This window comes from Salmo salar, chromosome 21 (assembly GCF_965601325.2).
Source record: "Salmo salar chromosome 21, fSalSal1, whole genome shotgun sequence".
NCBI classification, from domain to species: Eukaryota; Metazoa; Chordata; class Actinopteri; order Salmoniformes; family Salmonidae; genus Salmo; species Salmo salar.
In genome coordinates, this window is record NC_138311.1 from 34433339 (window position 1) to 34453255 (window position 19917).

Consider the following 19917-nt stretch of genomic DNA (forward strand, 5'->3'; position numbering starts at 1 on the left):
TGTCTCTGTCTATTAAACAAAACGGTATCTCCATGTATGAAATTCACAGTCAACAATACTGATGAATCCAACAATGAACTTAATGATGGATAAAGACTAAATAATACATCTAAAATCAACCAGAACACATTTGAATCGGAGGATTTCCAAGTTGCGAGCTGTTGCAGCTTGCTGCGCTCAGTTAGCGAGTCGCGAAGGAAACCGGTTGATTAGTATTCCTATCCTCTCCGTGAGGCGTGCATGTGGTGAACTCGGTTAAAAGTGCCTGAGGGCGACCAGCAGGCAGCACACGCTGTGAGGGGCTTGGTAATAACGATAATAATAACACGGTCCTGTCATGACTCGAGGCAATATAAATCTCTGTGGCTATACATTCGCTCTGTGAGTAGCTAGTAACATAATAGGGTTGTATGTTTATCATATTGTATTGTAACAGATCGCACAGCTAGGAGCCTTTTTTCATGCTAGCAACAACATTCGTTCAGTTGAACATGATTAAGCTTTATTTCAGAGAGCTATGTTATTCATTAGTATAGGCCAATATTTATAGATGTATTTTTCGGTCATCAACATTAGCCTATTGATTTCATTGGAACAATTCGGATAAGCTGATAGCCTAATGGTTAGGCTACCATCAATAATGATCTAAATAGGATTTCTTATTTGGTATAAACAGATTAAAATGAAAAGCCATATAAATAAAACAATGATCAGCATGGTGCCTGTTTAGGGTTTGTGGAGCGTAGACATTCATCAGAATGTGACTTCTTAATGACCTATATTATAAGAGCGGCGTGCACCAATTCAGCGTTCATTAATCTCAGTACCTTTATGAACCACTAGATGGCGACAACAGGCTGCTGTCTCCATATAGTGGCCTCTCCAAGTTGCGCTAGTCTCACTACCATAGAGGTAGTACTACTCCTTTTGGGGGCCCTAAGCAAGATTTGGCGAAGAGAAAAGGTTTCAGTTTTAAAGCACGTTTTCTGCAATTCTACACATTTAGCCATGGGGCGGAGATCCTTTTTCAATTGTATAAAAAAAATTATGCAATTATACTCATTTTGCCATGGGGCAGAGAGATATTTTTGCAGTTCTACAAATTTTGCCACGGGCGGAGAGAACATTTAGACATTTTCTAAAACATTTCATGCAATTCTACTAATTTTGCCATGGGGCAGAGAGAAAATGTAGCAGTTTTAAAGCTAATTTCCTGCAATGCTACACATTTTACCATGGCTTATGCTATGTTAATGTTATCTGAGTGGGAGTAACTAACAAAATTAATGTGGGCCCCCTGGAGGTCAGTGTCCATGGGCACGTCCCCTGCGTGCCCGGTTGGCATTCGTCCATCATAATTACAAGTTTAGATAACTGGCTAGACTAATTTACCAATCTAAAAACTGTTAGCTGACATGGCTAATTGAGTGCATGAGAGCATCAGCTGTTCTGGACGACTGGGTGATCACGCTCTCCGCAGCCGATGTGAGTAAGACCTTTAAACAGGTCAACATTCACAAGGCCGCTGGGCCAGATGGATTACCAGGACGTGTACTCCAAGCATGCGCTGACCAACTGGCAAGTGTCTTCACTGACATTTTCAACCTGTCCCTGACTGAGTCTGTAATACCAACATGTTTCAAGCAGACCACCATAGTCCCTGTGCCCAAGAACACTAAGGTAACCTGCCTAAATGACTACACCTGTAGCCATGAAGTGCTTTGAAAGGCTGGTCATGACTCACATCAACACCATTATCCCAGAATCCCTAGACCCACTCCAATTTGCATACCACCCCAACAGATCCACAGATGATGCAATCTCAATTGCACTCCACACTGCCCTTTCCCACCTGGACAAAAGGAACACCTATGTGAGAATGTTATTCATTGACTACAGCTCAGTGTTCAACACCATAGTGCCCTCAAAGCTCATCACCAAGCTAAGGACCCTGGGACTAAACACCTCCCTCTGCAACTGGATCCTGGACTTCCCGACGGGCTGCCCCCAGGTGGTAAGGGTAGGTAGCAACACATCCACCACGCTGATCCTCAACACGGGGGCCCCTCAGGGGTGCGTGCTCAGTCCACTCCTGTACTCCCTGTTCACTCATGACTGCACGGCCAGACACATCTCCAACACCATCATTAAGTTTGCCGATGACACAACAGTGGTAGGCCTGATCACCAGTAACAACGAGACAGCATATAGGGAGGAGGTCAGAGACCTGGCCCTGTGGTGCCAGGACAACAACCACTCCCTCAACGTGATCAAGACTAAGGAGATGATTGTGGACTACAGGAAAAGGAGGACCGAGCACGCCCCCATTCTCATCAATGGGTTGTAGTGGAGCAGGTTGAGAGCTTCAAGTTCCTTGGTGTCCACATCACCAACAAACTAACATGGTCCATGCACACCAAGACAGTCGTGAAGAGGGCACGACACAACCTATTCCCCCTGAGGAGACTGAAAAGATTTGGCATGGGTCCTCAGAAGGTTCTACAGCTGCACCATTGAGAGCATCCTGACTGGTTGCATCATTTACATTTTTTTTTTTTAAATTTTAGTCATTTAGCAGACGCTCTTATCCAGAGCGACTTACAGTATTGAATGCATACATTTCATTTCATACTTTTTCCCCCTGTGCTGGCCCCCCGTGGGAATCGAACCCACAACCCTGGCGTTGCAAACACCATGCTCTACCAACTGAGCTACAGGGAAGGCCCAAAAAACATTTTTAGTCATTTTAGCAGATGCTCTTATCCAGAGCGACTTATAGTGGAGTGCGTACATTTTATTACATTTTAAATACCGCCCCCCCCCGTGGGAATCGAACCCACAACCCTGGCGTTGCAAGCGCCATGCTCTACCAACTGAGCTACAGTGGGACTGCATGGTAGGGAAACTGCTCAGCCTCCGACCACAAGGCACTGCAGAAGGTAGTGCGTATGGACCAGTACATCACTGGGGCAAATCTTCCTGCCATCCAGGACCTCTATACCAGGCGGTGTCAGAGGAAGGCCCTAAAAAGTGTCAAAGACTCCAGCCACCCTAGTCATAGACTGTTCTCTCTACTACCGCACGGCAAGCGGTAGCGCCAAGTCTAGGTCCAAAAGGCTTGTAAACAGCTTCTACCCCCAAGCCATAAGACTCCTGAACATCTAATCAAATGGCTACCCAGACTATTTGCATTGCCCCCCCCCCCTATTTTATTCTGCTGATAATCTCTGTTATTATCTATGCATAAGTCACTTTAATAACTCTACCTACATGTATATATTACCTCAATTACTTCGACTAATCGGTGCCCCCGATCATTGACTCTGTATCAGTACCCCCTGTATATAGCCACGCTATTGTTATTTTACTGCTGCTCTTAATTGTTTGTTACTTTTATTTCTTATTTTTGTAGGTATTTTTCTTAAAACTGCATTGTTGGTTAAGGGCTTGTAAATAAGCATTTCACTGTAAGGTTGTAACCTGTTGTATTCGGCACATGTGACAAATACAATTTGATTTGATTCGATGTAATCTGTTACTCCCCAACCCTGCCACTCAACTATCAGTTACTCTGTCTGGGGTGTGGCTGGGACAAAGACACACCCCCTAAAGTTGGGTCCATGTACAGACAAAAGAATACATGAGAAGATTGGAGCTGCAGCAGAGGAGAAGGCAACATGAGAATATAGCCATCGCACATCATACCACATCATACACATAGCTAGTATACATTACCAGAAACATCATCACCATCATCATTACTACTTTTATTATTTTATGCTCACTATTCAATAGAGAAGTTTAAAACTCCAGTTTTGTAATTCAGAACACTGTTCCCATGATGTCATACCTGTGGATTCTCCTGCTGGGCAGTTTGGTGATTGGAGCCAAGACACAAGGTAAGCACTTTTACATCCACTAATGTACTTTGGTAAGCATTTTTACAACTGGTTTTATGGTGCTTTATGTTTCTGTTTCTACTTGAGAGGTTAGTTAAAGGCCCAATGCAGCCATTTTTATCTCAATATCAAATCATTTCTGGGTAACAATTAGTACCTTACTGTGATTGTTTTCAATTAAAATTGTCTAAAATTGTTTCTTAGCAATGAGCAATTTCTCAAGCAAGAATTTAGCTAGGACTGTCTGAGAGTGGTCTGAGTGGGGAGGGGGAAACTGAAAACTAGCTGTTATAGGCAGAGGTTTGGAACTCTCTTTATTGGTGGTCTATTAACTCATTTACTGCCTGGTGGTGTCACCAGGCACGCCAAAACGCCATCCCACCAAAACAGGTCGAAATTTCAGCCAATCTTTTAAAAAAGCTCTTAGGGGAGAGTGGGGTAAGTTGAGCCACCCTTGTTTCTAGGAGGCCATACACAAAATTGATCATTTGACAAAATATTTAGGACAAGGTCCATATGGAAAAAGTGGCAAGCAATTTAGCTCCAAAAAAAGATTTTCACCAGGTCAAATGAATTTATTGTGTTGGAGGTTTCATGATGCTTGTTTCTAAAACAAAGTAGATCATTTTAAGATTGTTCTATACATCAGTTGGGTGTATAAGCTTAATTATAAGATCCTAAACCTAGCATGAAAATGCATCCTTGTAGCTGTGTTGTCTAAAATAGTCAAAATGTTTGCCTTTGGTGTAAGTTGAGCCGATGGCCATGGCGTAAAATGAGCCAATGGATGAGCCAATGACAAGTTGAGCAAATTAAAGTATTTTCTTCCCAGGTATAATGCAAGGCATTATCTCTGGGATATGAGGTGACAACAGGGTCTGGCCTATGTTAAAAGTGTTTACATTTTTTGTGTGTTTGTTAGGTGTAATCCTGTGTTAAAATATGATTACAATTATTAAGAGGCAAAAAAGCTATTGTGATGGTGTTGAATTGTGTTTGGTTAATATAGATAAACATGGTTTTAAAAAGGTAGTGGTAATATTGTATTCAGTACAGAAATGTGTAGGTGGCTTAACTTACCCTGTCCCGCGGCTCAACAAGTTGTGCCAAGAGACCACTTTTTTTTGGACAAGCTATGTTTTAAATACTGTAATGTTTACATGAATTCTAGCAGTGGTGGGAAAAGTACCCAATTATCATACTTGAGTAAAAGTATAGATACCTTTAATTGAAAGTTACTCAAGTAAAAGTGAAAGTCACCCAGTAAAATACTACTTGAGTAAAAGTCTAAAAGTATTTGGTTTTATATATACTTAAGTATCAAAAGTAAATAGAATTGCTAAGATATATTTAAGTATCAAAAGTAAAAGTATAAATCATTTCAAATTCCTTATATTTCTTGTTTTTCAAATATACAGATAGCCAGGGGAGCACTCCAACAATCAGATATAATTTACAAACTATGCATTTGTGTTAAGTGAGTCTGCCAGATCAGAGGCAGTAGGGATGACCATGTGTTCTCTTGCGTGAATTGGACCATTTTCCTGTCCTGCTAAGCATTCAACATGTAATGAGTACTTTTGGGTGTCAGGTAAAATGTATGGAGCAAAAACTACCAGATTTTCTTTGGGAATGTAGTGAAGTAAAAGTAAAAGTTGTCAAAAATATAAATAGTAAAGTAAAGTACAAATACCCCAAAAACACTACTCATGTAGTACTATAAAGTATTGTTACTTAAGTACTTTAGACCACAGAATTCTAATTATATGTTGATATCTTTGTTAGAAAGAACACTATATTTCCCTTGACGAAGTGATGCTGAATGTGGTTTAACTGCCTTGTTCAGGGGTAGAACAACAGATTTTTACCTTGTCAGTACAGGAATTTGATCTAGCAACCTTTTGGTTACTGGCCCAACACTCTAACCACTAGACTACCTGCCTCCTCGAACTTAGCCTACTCTCCTCTACACTAAAAGGGCGTTATCATAATGTTCACAATTTCACAGTATTATTCCAACCTCATAGTGTGGAAATATACACTGAGTGTACAAAATATTAGGAACACCTGGTCATTCCATGACATAGACTGACCAGGTGAATACAGGTGAAAGCCATGATCCCTTAAAGATGTCACTTGATTAAATCCACTTCAAATCAGTGTAGATGAAGGGGAGGAGACACGTTAAAGAAGGATTTTTAAGCCTTGAGACAATTGAGACATGGATTGTGTATGTTTGCCATTCAGAGGGTGAATGGGCAAGACAAAATATTTAGGTGCCTTTGAACGGGGTATGGTAATATGTGCCAGGCGCATCGGTTTGTGTCAAGAACTGCAACGCAGCTGGGTTATCATGCTCAACAGTTTCCCGTGTGTATCAAGAATGGTCCACCACCCAAAGGACATCCAGCCAACTTGACACAACTGTGGGAAGCATTGGAGTCAACATGGGCTAGCATCCCTGTCGAACACTTTCGACACCTTATAGAGTCCATGCCTTGAAAAATTGAGGCTGTTCTGAGGGCAAAAGGGGGTACAACCCAATATTAGGAAGGTGTTCCTAAGGTTTTGTACACTCAGTGTATATAAAACACAGGAAAATCACGTTTTGGAATTCACTGGGTCTTTAAGTACAAACCTTTCACACCTGCCACTTCTAGTACATACTGTCTGTCTATCTGTACCTGAGGCTGAAATGCAGAATAAAATAAAAAATGTTTATAAACCTGCTCTAATTTATCATTATATACACACTTGGCTGTGTGTCAGATATCATCATGTATTTATGTAAAATGTTATTTACCAAGATATGATGCTGTTGTGTAGATGTGTTCTACTGTATATATATAGTCCTATAGGTTGTGGCCTACTGCATGTGTCTATTCTATAGCGTGTGGACACTGGTAGAAATGTGTTTAATAAAACATTTTGTGACAACTGCTGATGTAAAAAGGGCTTCATAAAATACATTTGATTGAGTCTCTTAAGGGTGTGTCCCACTGGAAATGTTATGTGGGGTGTGGACCATGTGACGTTTTACTGTCTAGCTGTGTCCATGCTCTGTTTCTTTCTTTCTTTCTTTCTTTCTTTCTTTCTTTCTTTCTTTCTTTCTTTCTTTCTTTCTACTCCTATACTGTCTGTCTGTCTCCTCTCTTTCTTTCGCTTTCTCACTTCCCCGCTCTCTTTACTTTCTTTCTTTCTTTCTTTCTTTCTTTCTTTCTTTCTTTCTTTCTTTCTTTCTTTCTTTCTTTCTTTCTTTCTTTCTTTCTACTCCTATACTGTCTGTCTGTCTCCTCTCTTTCTTTCGCTTTCTCACTTCCCCCGCTCTCTTTTTTTTTCTCTCTCTCTCTCTCTCTCTCTCTCTCTCTCTCTCTCTCTCTCTCTCTCTCTCTCTCACCAGCAGACCTTTGTGTTTTCCTCTGAACAGCCTCAAGTCCACAACTAGCAGGGACACAGGCATCTGGCTTGAAGAATGATTAACTAATACCAGTATTGGTCACAATCTGTTGATATATGAGTTATTAGTCTCACCTGGCTTTAGTCATGTTGGTGAATGTTGTGATACATTATTATTAATATTATTCTTGGCTGCCACACCCACCCTTTGGTAGACTCTGGCTGGGATCTGAAGCCAGTTCATTAAAGGTTCAATGCAGCCATTTTATCTCAATATCAATGTTACGACTTCCGCCGAAGTTGGTTCCTCTCCTTGTTCGGGCGGCGTTCCGCGGTCGACGTCACCGGTCTTTCAGCCATCGCCGATCCACCTTTCATTTTCCATTTATTTTGTCTTGTTTTCCCGCACACCTGGTTTAATTTCCCTCATTACTTGACGTGTATAATACCCTCTGTTCCCCCCATGTCTGTGTGTGGAATTGTTAGTTGTAAGTGTTTGTGCACTTCAGACTGGTTTGGCGACGGGTTATTTCAACCCATATTTCGCTGTTCTGGGTGCAGTTTGTTTTGCCTCATTAAAGTGCTCCGGTTGTTATCCATTTCTGCGCTCCTGCGCCTGACTTCCCTGCAGCCAGTTACGCACCGCTTACAATCAAATAATTTCTGGGTAACAATTAAGTACCTTACTGTGATTGTTTTCAATTAAAATGGAGAAAAAATGTGCAATTTCTCAAGCAATAAGTTTGCTTGGACTGACTGGGAGTGGTCTGAGTGGGGAGAGGAAAACTGTTATTGGCAGAGAGGTTTGGAACTATCTTTCTTATCAGTCTATTAACAAATTTACTCCATGGTGATGTCACCATCGAAGGCCAAAATCCATCCCACCAAAACAGGCAAAAAATTTCAGGCGGTCTTTTCAAACAGCACTTACACTAAAAGGGCATTATCATAATTTTCACAATTTCACAGGCAAATTTACATTCAATGATGAGACTGCCCATTTCCAAATGACAGAGGCAAATGCAGCACATTGCAATGCTTGCAGTTCTACCTCCAGTTACTGCAGATGGATTGAGCACTGCGCTCAACAATGCCTGCCGAAGCTGTTAAATAGCAAATTAACAAATACATTTTTTAAATGTAAATGTTAAGACACAATCACTAAAAGTAACTCATCAAGGAGATGAAGTAAAACTCATATAGGCCTATGTTTATATTATTAAACCAAATTCTTTTTATGGTTATTCTTATTTCCCTGGACTTACTTTAATTGTGTAAATTTGAATATAGGAAATGACATATACTCAATAATATTGTGTTTAAATTGTTGCCTTTTTAAAGTAGATTCAACACATAATTTTTTACAGTGTACTGAGAATGTGTCAACTAATGGACAATTGTGTTGTTTCACACCATTTGTTCATTTTGCTACATCCCATCCCCTTCTTTGATCATCAGCTGATTATCAGCTGTTGTCAAACACACATGAATCTGAAAATACTATTATTTTCCTCAATATTGTGCAGCGAATCCTACTAGATAAAAGGGTGAAATGAGTACGACATCTTGGCATTTAAAGCATACTCAATCTTTTAAATGTCTCATACTATAAAACTTTCAGTTTTTACATACCAAAAATGGCTTCTATTTAGAATGCAGGTATGGGTATTCCTACATAGACATGTCCTACATTCCTACATGTCTTCATGTAAAGACAGGAGCAGCAGTAACTATTCTAGATCAGTGGTTCCGTAGAATTTTCTAGATCAGTAGTTCTGTGAACCACCTGGATTCTACTGTGAACCTCCAGAAAATCTAAACAACTGGTACATATGAAATGGCACGCTATTCCCCACAGTGCATTATCCTGTTGTCCATTGTGCTCTGTCTGGCCAAAAGTAGTGTGTTATTCTACAGGGCCAGCTGAAACAGGCAGAAACAACAACAGGGGTCTACGCCGCCACACAATAGTAATACCTGAGAACACATTGTTCTAACTCAGGGTTTCCCAAACTTGGTCCTAGGGCCCCCCCTGGGTGCACGTTTTGGTTTTTACCCAAGGACTACACAGCTGATTCAAATGACCAACTCATCATCAAGCTTTGATTATTATAATCAGCTGTGTAGTGCTAGGGCAACAAAATAAAACTGCATCCAGGGGGCTCCCATGCAGGACCGAGTTTAGGAACCCCTGTTCTAACTCACCTGAACATTACCTGTCAACCACCTCACGCATTGGCAAGGTTACCCACACAATTACTCATTAACTCTCACAGCTTATTGTACAGTATGGATTTTATACAAGCTCTAAAAGTCTCATGTCAGAATTAGACGTTCATCCATGTTTCTCAAATGTCCAATTTTGAAGTTGTTTCAAACAAAGTGTTTAAGGTTAAGTTTAGGCATTAACTCAGAATTCTTAAGGTTAGGCATTAACTCTGAATGGTTAAGTGTTAAGGTTTGGGGTAAGCTTAAAACCAAAAAATATAAAAAATTACTTTCGCTGAATTCGAACATGCAACCTTTGGAGGCAGATGCAAAACTGAAACCTACTTGAAGGTAATAGTTACTTCTACTGGCCGGTTTCCATGTCATCGCCCGACATCCTCAAATATATATATTTAGCGCACACACACACACACACACACACACACACACACACACACACACACACACACACACACACACACACACACACACACACACACACACACACACACACACACACACACGGAATATAGGGGGGAGGCTGTCTATTTAACACACACATGGAATATATGGGGGAGGCTGTATATTTAACACAAACATGGAATACAGGGGGGAGGCTGTCTATTTAACACACAGATGGAATATAGGGGGGAGGCTGTCTATTTAACACACACATGGAATATATGGGGGAGGCTGTATATTTAACACAAACATGGAATACAGGGGGGAGGCTGTCTATTTAACACACAGATGGAATATAGGGGGGAGGCTGTCTATTTAACACACAGATGGAATATAGGGGGGAGGCTGTCTATTTAACACACAGATGGAATATATGGGGAGGCTGTCTATTTAACACACAGATGGAATATATGGGGGAGGGTGTCTATTTAACACACAGATGGAATATATGGGGAGGCTGTCTATTTAACACACAGATGGAATATATGGGGGAGGCTGTCTATTTAACACACAGATGGAATATATGGGGGAGGATGTCTATTTAACACACACATGGAATATAGGGGGGAGGCTGTCTATTTAACACACACACACCCACACACACACACACACACACACACACATACATACACACACCACACACACACACACACACACACACACACACACACACACACACACACACACACACACACACACACACACACACACACACACACACACGTCATACAGCTAAGAAAAGCTCTGATATCAGAGAACAGCAACACGCTGTATAATTGTATGTGGATCCCCCACCCACATGTATGTGCAGTATGTTTAAGTTGCAGTTGTCTTAAGGAACAGTAGTCTTAATGACCAGTAGTCTTAAGGAACAGTATGAATTAGGTACAGTAGTCTTAAGGAACAGTATGTATTAGGTACAGTAGTCTTAATGAACAGTAGTCTTAAGGAACAGTATGTATTAGGTACAGTAGTCTTAAGAACAGTATGTATTAGGTACAGTAGTCTTAAGGAATAGTATGAATTAGGTACAGTAGTCTTAATGAACAGTATGTATTAGGTACAGTAGTCTTAAGGAACAGTATGTATTAGGTACAGTAGTCTTAATGAACAGTAGTCTTAAGGAACAGTATGTATTAGGTACAGTAGTCTTAAGAACAGTATGTATTAGGTACAGTAGTCTTAAGGAATAGTATGAATTAGGTACAGTACTCTTAATGAACAGTATGTATTAGGTACAGTAGTCTTAAGGAACAGTATGTATTAGGTACAGTAGTCTTAAGGAACAGTATGAATTAGGTACAGTAGTCTTAATGAACAGTATGTATTAGGTACAGTAGTCTTAAGGAACAGTATGTATTAGGTACAGTAGTCTTAATGAACAGTAGTCTTAAGGAACAGTATGTATTAGGTACAGTAGTCTTAAGAACAGTATGTATTAGGTACAGTAGTCTTAAGGAATAGTATGAATTAGGTACAGTAGTCTTAAGGAACAGTATGTATTAGGTACAGTAGTCTTAAGAACAGTATGTATTAGGTACAGTAGTCTTAAGGAATAGTATGAATTAGGTACAGTAGTCTTAATGAACAGTATGTATTAGGTACCGTAGTCTTAAGGAACAGTATGTATTAGGTACAGTAGTCTTAATGAACAGTAGTCTTAAGGAACAGTATGTATTAGGTACAGTAGTCTTAAGAACAGTATGTATTAGGTACAGTAGTCTTAAGGAATAGTATGAATTAGGTACAGTACTCTTAATGAACAGTATGTATTAGGTACAGTAGTCTTAAGGAACAGTATGTATTAGGTACAGTAGTCTTAATGAACAGTATGAATTAGGTACAGTAGTCTTAATGAACAGTAGCCTTAATGAACAGTAGTCTTAAGGAACAGTATGTATTAGGTACAGTAGTCTTAATGAACAGTAGTCTTAAGGAACAGTATGAATTAGGTACAGTAGTCTTAAGGAACAGTATGAATTAGGAACAGTAGTCTTAAGGAATAGTATGAATTAGGTACAGTACTCTTAATGAACAGTATGTATTAGGTACAGTAGTCTTAAGGAACAGTATGAATTAGGAACAGTAGTCTTAAGGAACAGTAGTCTTAATGACCAGTAGTCTTAATGAACAGTATGAATTAGGTACAGTAGTCTTAAGGAACAGTATGTATTAGGTACAGTAGTCTTAAGGTACAGTATGAATTAGATACAGTAGTCTTAAGGAACAGTAGTCTTAATGACCAGTAGTCTTAAGGAATAGTATGAATTAGGTACAGTACTCTTAATGAACAGTATGTATTAGGTACAGTAGTCTTAAGGAACAGTATGTATTAGGTACAGTAGTCTTAAGGTACAGTATGAATTAGATACAGTAGTCTTAAGGAACAGTAGTCTTAATGACCAGTAGTCTTAAGGAACAGTATGAATTAGGTACAGTAGTCTTAAGGAACAGTATGTATTAGGTACAGTAGTCTTAAGGAACAGTATGAATTAGGTACAGTAGTCTTAAGGAACAGTATGAATTAGGTACAGTAGTCTTAAGGAACAGTATGTATTAGGTACAGTAGTCTTAACTTCTATGGGCTAGGTGGGATGCTAGCGTCCCACCTGCGGGACACAGCCAGTGAAATATCAGGGCGGAAAATTCAAAAACAACAAAATGTCATAATTCAACTTTCTCAAACATACAACTATTTTACACCATTTTAAAGATAAACTTCTCGTTAATCTAACCACATTGTCCGATTTCAAAAAGGCTTTACAGTGAAAGCAAAACATTAGATTATGTTAGGAGAGTACATAGACAAAAATAATCACACAGCCATTTTCCAAGCAAGGACATGTGTCAATAAAACCCAAAACACAGCTAAATGAAGCACTAACCTTTGACGATCTTCATCAGATGACACTCCTAGGACATTATGTTACACAATACATGTATGTTTTGTTCGCTAAAGTTCATATTTATATCCAAAACAGCATTTTACATTGGCGCGTGATGTTCAGAAAATGTATTCCCACCAAAACGTCCGGTGAATGTGCACATCAATTTACAAAAATACTCATCATAAACGTTGACAAAATATATAACAATTATTTTAAGAATTATAGATAGACTACCCATGGATGCAACCGCTGTGTCAGATTTTACAATAGCTTTACGGAGAAAGCACATTTTTCAATATTCTGAGTACTGAGCTCAGCCATCACGACGAGTTATTCAGACACCCGCCAAGTTCGGGGCAACCTAAACTCAGAATTAGTATTAGAAATATTCTCTTACCTTTGCTGATCTTTGTCAGAATGCACTCCCAGGACTGCTACTTCCACAACAAATGTGTTTTTTGTTCGAAATAATCCATATTTATGTACAAATACCTCTGTTTAGTTCATGCGTACAGATCACTTATCCAAAGGCATAACGCGCGAGCGCGGAACGAGAGACGAAAAGTCAACATGTTCCATTACCGTACTTAAAAGCATGTCAAACGCTGTTTAAAATCAATCTTTATGGTATTTTTAACGTAAAATTGCGATAATATTCCAACCGGACAATAGCATATTCATTCAAGAAGAAAAAGAAGGAGGGGCGTGCTTGCGGGACCGAGCATATCCAATCCCTTTGTTGCCAGGCAGACCACTCAGTAACTGAGCTCCTATTATCTGCCCAGTGACAGGAAAATGCTCAAACCACTTTCTGAAGGCTTTAGACAGCCAATGGAAGCCTTAGGAAGTGCAATGTCCCCCATAGACACTGTAGTTTCGATAGAGAATCAAAAGAAGAACTACAATTCTGACTTTCCACTTCCTGCTTGGAATTCTCTCAGGATTTTGCCTGCCATATGAGTTCTGTTATACTCACAGACACCATTCAAACAGTTTTAGAAACGTCAGAGTGTTTTCTATCCAAATCTACTAATAATATGCATATTCTAGTTTCTGGGCCAGAGTAATAACCTGTTTAAATTGGGTACGTTTTTCATCCGGCCGTGAAAATACTAACCCCTAGCCCAGACAGGTTAAGACTACTGTTCATTAAGACTACTGTTCCTTAAGACTACTGTACCTAATTCATACTGTACCTTAAGACTACTGTACCTAATTCATACTGTTCCTTAAGACTACTGTTCATTAAGACTACTGTTCCTTAAGACTACTGTTCCTTAAGACTACTGTACCTAATTCATACTGTACCTTAAGAATACTGTACCTAATTCATACTGTTCCTTAAGACTACTGTTCATTAAGACTACTGTTCCTTAAGACTACTGTACCAAATTCATACTGTACCTTAAGACTACTGTTCCTTAAGACTACTGTTCCTTAAGACTACTGTACCTAATACATACTGTTCCTTAAGACTACTGTACCTAATTCATACTGTTCCTTAAGACTACTGGTCATTAAGACTACTGTTCATTAAGACTACTATACCTAATACATACTGTACCTTAACACTACTGTACCTAATACATACTGTTCCTTAAGACTACTGTTCATTAATTCTACTGTACCTAATACATACTGTTCCTTAAGACTACTGTACCTAATACATACTGTTCCTTAAGACTACTGTACCTAATACATACTGTTCATTAAGACTACTGTACCTAATTCATACTGTTCCTTAAGACTACTGTTCATTAAGACTACTGTTCATTAAGACTACTGTTCATTAAGACTACTGTACCTAATTCATACTGTACCTTAAGACTACTGTACCTAATTCATACTGTTCATTAAAACTACTGTTCCTTAAGACTACTGTTCCTTAAGACTACTGTTCATTAAGACTACTGTTCCTTAAGACTACTGTACCTAATTCATACTGTTCCTTAAGACTACTGTACCTAATTCATACTGTTCCTTAAGACTACTGTTCATTAAGACTACTGTTCATTAAGACTACTGTTCATTAAGACTACTGTACCTAATTCATACTGTTCCTTAAGACTACTGTACCTAATTCAAACTGTACCTTATGACTACTGTACCTAATTCATACTGTTCCTTAAGGAACAGTAGTCTTAAGGAACAGTAATCTTAAGTCCCTGTCTCTCTTTTCCTGATGAAACTCCCACATACGGTACAGTACACACATATTATGACATGCCTGCCTTGGTCATTGTTGATGGATTGTGTTTCAGGACTATTGATTCTGTTCTTTAGAACAGGGATGGGCTACTCCAGTCTCTGAGGGCCATAGAGTGTGTAGACTTTTGTTCCAACCCAGCTCAAACACCTCATTCAACTGGTCAGCTATTCAGTGTGGCCCATTAAATCAGAAGGTGGATCAGGAGTAGGGCTGAAACAAAAGCCTGCACACACTGTGACCCACTAGGGCCAGCTGGCCATGCCTGGTTGAGAGAAAGAAGAGGGTTGGAGTGAGAAGGTAGTCTGCTGTTTCGCCTCTACACTCTCTGGCACAATGCTGCACCTTACTTACAATAGGGGAATGTCACTGCCCCCTATGACTGCAACACACACACACACACACACACACACACACACACACACACACACACACACACACACACACACACACACACACACACACACACACACACACACACACACACACACACACTAGAGTAGTCCTGCCATCTGAAAGTCGACGTCTGCCTGAATATTTATTGATGATGTTATAAAATGTGATGTGGGACACCATACCTGCTGCCTGCTAAAGGAAAAATATGTTCCTTTCTCCAGAAGACCCTGCTGCTGAGCCAGAAACAAAGGAAGCAGAGGCAGAAGCAGCAGAGCCCGAGGCAGAAGCAGAGGAAGTAGCCGCAGAGGAGGCCCCAGCAGCTGAGGAGGCTCCGACAGAAGAAGTGGAGGAGGCTGCAGAAGAGGAGGAGGCTGCAAGTTCTGAGGTGGCTCCGACTACAGACCAAGAGGCTGCAGCTGCAGAAGGGGAGGCTCCGGCTACAGACCAAGAGGCTGCAGCTGCAGAAGGAGAGGCTCCGGCTACAAAGGATGAGGCTGCAGCTGCAGAAGGAGAGGCTCCGACAGAGGACACAGAAGTAGTAGAAGAACCAGCAGTGGAAGTAGAGGTGGCCCCTGAAGCTGAGCCAGAACCAGGTGAGCCACACACACACACACACCCACGCACGTACACACGCACGCACACACACACGCACGCACGCACACACACACACACAGTTGTTAATGGTTATTGTTGTGTTTCGAAGCGGAGGCGGCAGAACCAGAAGCAGAGGAACCTGCTGTAGAAGAGGAAGCTGCAGGTCAGACACCCCATATAACTACAGTACATTCATGGCCTTTACATGTCTGTTAAGTGTATGTGACCCGTTTCCATTCATTTAGCTGTATGGTGGTGTTGTGTATGAACGAGTTCTTGGATTCGTTTGTCCTTACTTTTGGGAATCTAGAATGGAGGGGCTGGAGGTTCAGGTGAAGTCGGTGGGGAGAGTCAATTTAGTTTTCCTTCTGAGGACTCTGACTGACAGTCAACAGCCTGCCACAGCAACAGACCCTGACATTCTAGCCAATGACCTTTTAGAGTTCCCACAGGACAATGTAGAAATTCAATTATAGACAAAATGTATGTTGGAATGCAAGGCCAAAGTGTCCTGAAAGAAGTCTTAAACTGTTGAACTCAAACTGTATATCCAAATATATTGATACTGTGATTCTGCCAGTGTGTAGGCCTCAATGCACTCTCCTCTAACAGTGTAAATTCAAATTAATTGATATTAGTTTTCTCCTTCATAACACACATGCTGGCGTACACACTCACACCCACACACCCATCCCTCTCTGTGCAGTTCTTACTTTATTATGAAATGGGTGTTGAATGCCTAGATTCACTCCGGACCGTGGAAGATCGACCTCATGGCTCACTTCACATTTAAAGATCATTTACGATTGAGCCGGCATAATGAGCTCAGCCGCCCCCACATTCCCATGTTCACAGAGACTGCATGCACGGAAAACGCTGCAATGCAGTCGAACATGGGAACATAGCCTTTAAAGGGCGGCTGAACTCACCGTTTTTGCCTGGGCTTGCTCCTAGGTTTGCTGCTGCTCATTAAAAAAAATGTGATTTGCTTCATGGGGTGTGGTTCGATGTGGGTGTGCTATGATCGCTATATCATACCCTGGAAGTTATTGTTGTTTGTCCCTCTTGAATCCCCGTAGCAACAACATAGCCACAACCACTTCACCCTCAAAACAGTTTATTAATTGAAGATACCTTTGTATATATAGTGTATGTGGACACCCCTTAAAATGAGTAGATTCAGCTATTTCAGTCACACCCGTTGCTGACAGGTGTATCTGGAGTGGTGTAAAGCTCGTCGCTATTGATCTCTGGAGCAGTGGAAACGCATTTTCTGGAGTGATGCATCACGCTTCACCATCTGGCAGTCCGACAGATGAATCTGGGTTTGGCGGATGCCAGGAGCACGCTACCTGTCTGAATGCATAGTGACAACTGTAAAGTTTGATGGAGGAGGAATAATGGTCCATACAGAAGTGGTTTGTTGAGATCAGTGTGAAAGAACTTGACTGGCCTGCACAGAGCCCTGATCTCAAACCCATCGAACACCTTTGGGATGAATTGGAACGCCGACTGCGAGACAGGCCTAATCGCCCAACCTCACTAACGCTCTTGTGGCTGAATGGAAGCAAGTCCCCTGCAGCAATATCCAGTGGAAAGCTTTCCCAGAAGAGTGGAGACTGTTATAGCAGCAAAGGGGGACCAACTCTATATTAATGCCCATGATTTTGGAATGAGATGTTCAGGGGTCCACATACTTTTGGTCATGTAGTGTATGTAAATCAATAAATCTGTAATACATTTTGACGTTTCTGTCGAGGAGGTCTTAGTCGTGAAATTTGACATTGTGCTAAGCTGTTTTGTGCAGTATTTCTGAAGTAACATTTTTTGCATGAAAACGAGTCAATGCAGACAATATCGAGTCAGCTGCTGTGGTGCTAAGCTAAATCACCATTGCTTAGAAACGTGCTGTTAGTACGGACTGATTTCTGAGAATATGTCTACAACTTCATCAGCAAGCTGTTAAACTATCCTTAATAAAGGACAAGCTACACACGGTTTATCAGTGCCCAAAATCAACAGCTAGCTAAGTTCCATTTTTGTCAAGTATCTAGTAGCTAGCAGGCACATTGAGCAGGCAGGCTACGTTAGCTAAATCAGCTTGTGTGCTTCGGTGCTGTTTTGTTTTTACAACTTTCTCACTATCTATTACCATCTAGTTGGCAGTGTTTCATAGGGAATCATGCTACAGAACAGGTTGTGATTGGACACAAGACACTCGCAAATGGGTTTTGAATTTTGGAATATTGACAATTGGCATTTGGGATGCAAGTGTACACTGTCTAAATTCTCATTTTGCCCAAAAGAGTGGCAGATTCGAGTGATCACTGTCACATCAGCAAGTGGCCACTCGATAAAGGGCTTACGGGCCAAGTGTCCTTTCAACATAACAATGGCAACGTATTTTCTTATGTAAACAAGTCTGAGGCGCTGCATAATAGACAGGTCTGTCTCGATGTCTGTAGGTTCTGCTATTATTAGATAGAGTGCAATCAGCGCAGTTGTTTCTCTGTGCATGACAATTCTTCCTAGGCGTTACCATCCCCGTGTTAGTGGGCATCATTGAAATCAAAACCCAACCCTCAAATATCCAATGTATCTCGGAACGTAACAGATTCCCTAAATCTCGTAAATCTCAGTTTTGGAAGATACTGACTTTATGACCAGAATTATGCTATTTACACTTTGTGTAAATATAGGATGTTTTCAACCAGTTAAGTTGTTATTTGAGTTCAGCTGCCCTTTAGAAGGTGCATAGCCGAAAAGGGGCGATCAGATTATATCCCAGCCTAAATCCCAGTTTAGATCTGTTGTCTGTGAGTGTGTAAGTGTGATGGGTTAAAATAGTATTACTGTAATAAGTATCACATTGTTTTAATGGAACTTTGCCAATGATGTCCTCTCAGTATAGTCATGGTATCTGATAATGGTCTGTTTGTTTTTCAGAGTCGGAAGCGGCGCCTGCACCAGAAGACGGAGGTAAAACACAACGTCAACACATTCACACCCCTCCTACCTGTAAACCCCATCACCTCTCACCTGCACACATCTACAGTTAGACATTGACATCTGAGTGGTGTTCATTAGGCCCAAAACACAAAACACTTGAAATGGAAAAATGGAAATATATAGCTCAGGTAGTACCTGCACTGTTTTCAAAGCGTTTTCCCCGGTATGCTGAACAAACAACTCTGCCTCTCAGACAGTCATCAATCAACCTGCATGCGCTGCTTATATTTATCTGTGTTTATGTTTGTTTCTGTGTGTCTGTTTCCATTGCAGGTGAACTAGATCTGTCTGAAGCTGTTGAACCAGGTAAGGATGGTTTACTTACTGTGGTACTGTCAATACCAAAAATATCAGTATTCCCCTCTGCATTTATAAGACTTCAGATTTCTGATGAGACAGTAAAGATGGTTTACTATAGAACTAGTAGAAAAAACAGTTACTGTGTTTGAGAAGCTCTGTTATCAGACTTTAGTGAGGTGGCATTTATTAATGTTAGGTAATCCAGCTCACCTTCCACTGCTGCAGTTACAGCTAGGCCTACAACATTGGAGTCACAGATACCACTAGTCTGTGCAGTCTGTAGTGCTACTGTAGTCCTCTATGTGTTTAGCTTGGCCATTAAAGCAGCAGTCCTATCTGTACTGACATCCATTCCAGGGCAGTCCTCTATGTTCTCATCCTCAAGGGACTTTCCACCTATTCTCTCCAGTTCTGGATGTTGTTCTTTACCATAATGACTGCCACAGCCTGGTTCTGTCAACAATCAGCATAGATTCACCCGCAGAGGTGTGACCATGCCCCAGAGTAGGGTACAGCTGTAGGGTACTCCCGTTACTCCAATGTAATTAGCCTAGCTTTA

The 19917-nt window shown here is 40.7% G+C and overlaps 1 protein-coding gene across 1 annotated transcript in view; it reads left to right on the top strand.

Moving 5' to 3' along the window:
• Positions 1–3610: 3610 nt before the first annotated feature.
• LOC106582229 (uncharacterized) overlaps positions 3611–19917 on the top strand; it is a 29131-nt gene continuing 12824 nt past the window's right edge. The window contains exons 1-5 of the mRNA XM_045704691.2: positions 3611–3899; positions 15677–16048; positions 16159–16212; positions 18996–19028; positions 19332–19364. Of these exons, the coding sequence (XP_045560647.1) occupies positions 3839–3899; positions 15677–16048; positions 16159–16212; positions 18996–19028; positions 19332–19364 (553 nt within the window). The 5' untranslated portion in view covers positions 3611–3838. The remainder of the gene's footprint in view (positions 3900–15676; positions 16049–16158; positions 16213–18995; positions 19029–19331; positions 19365–19917) is intronic.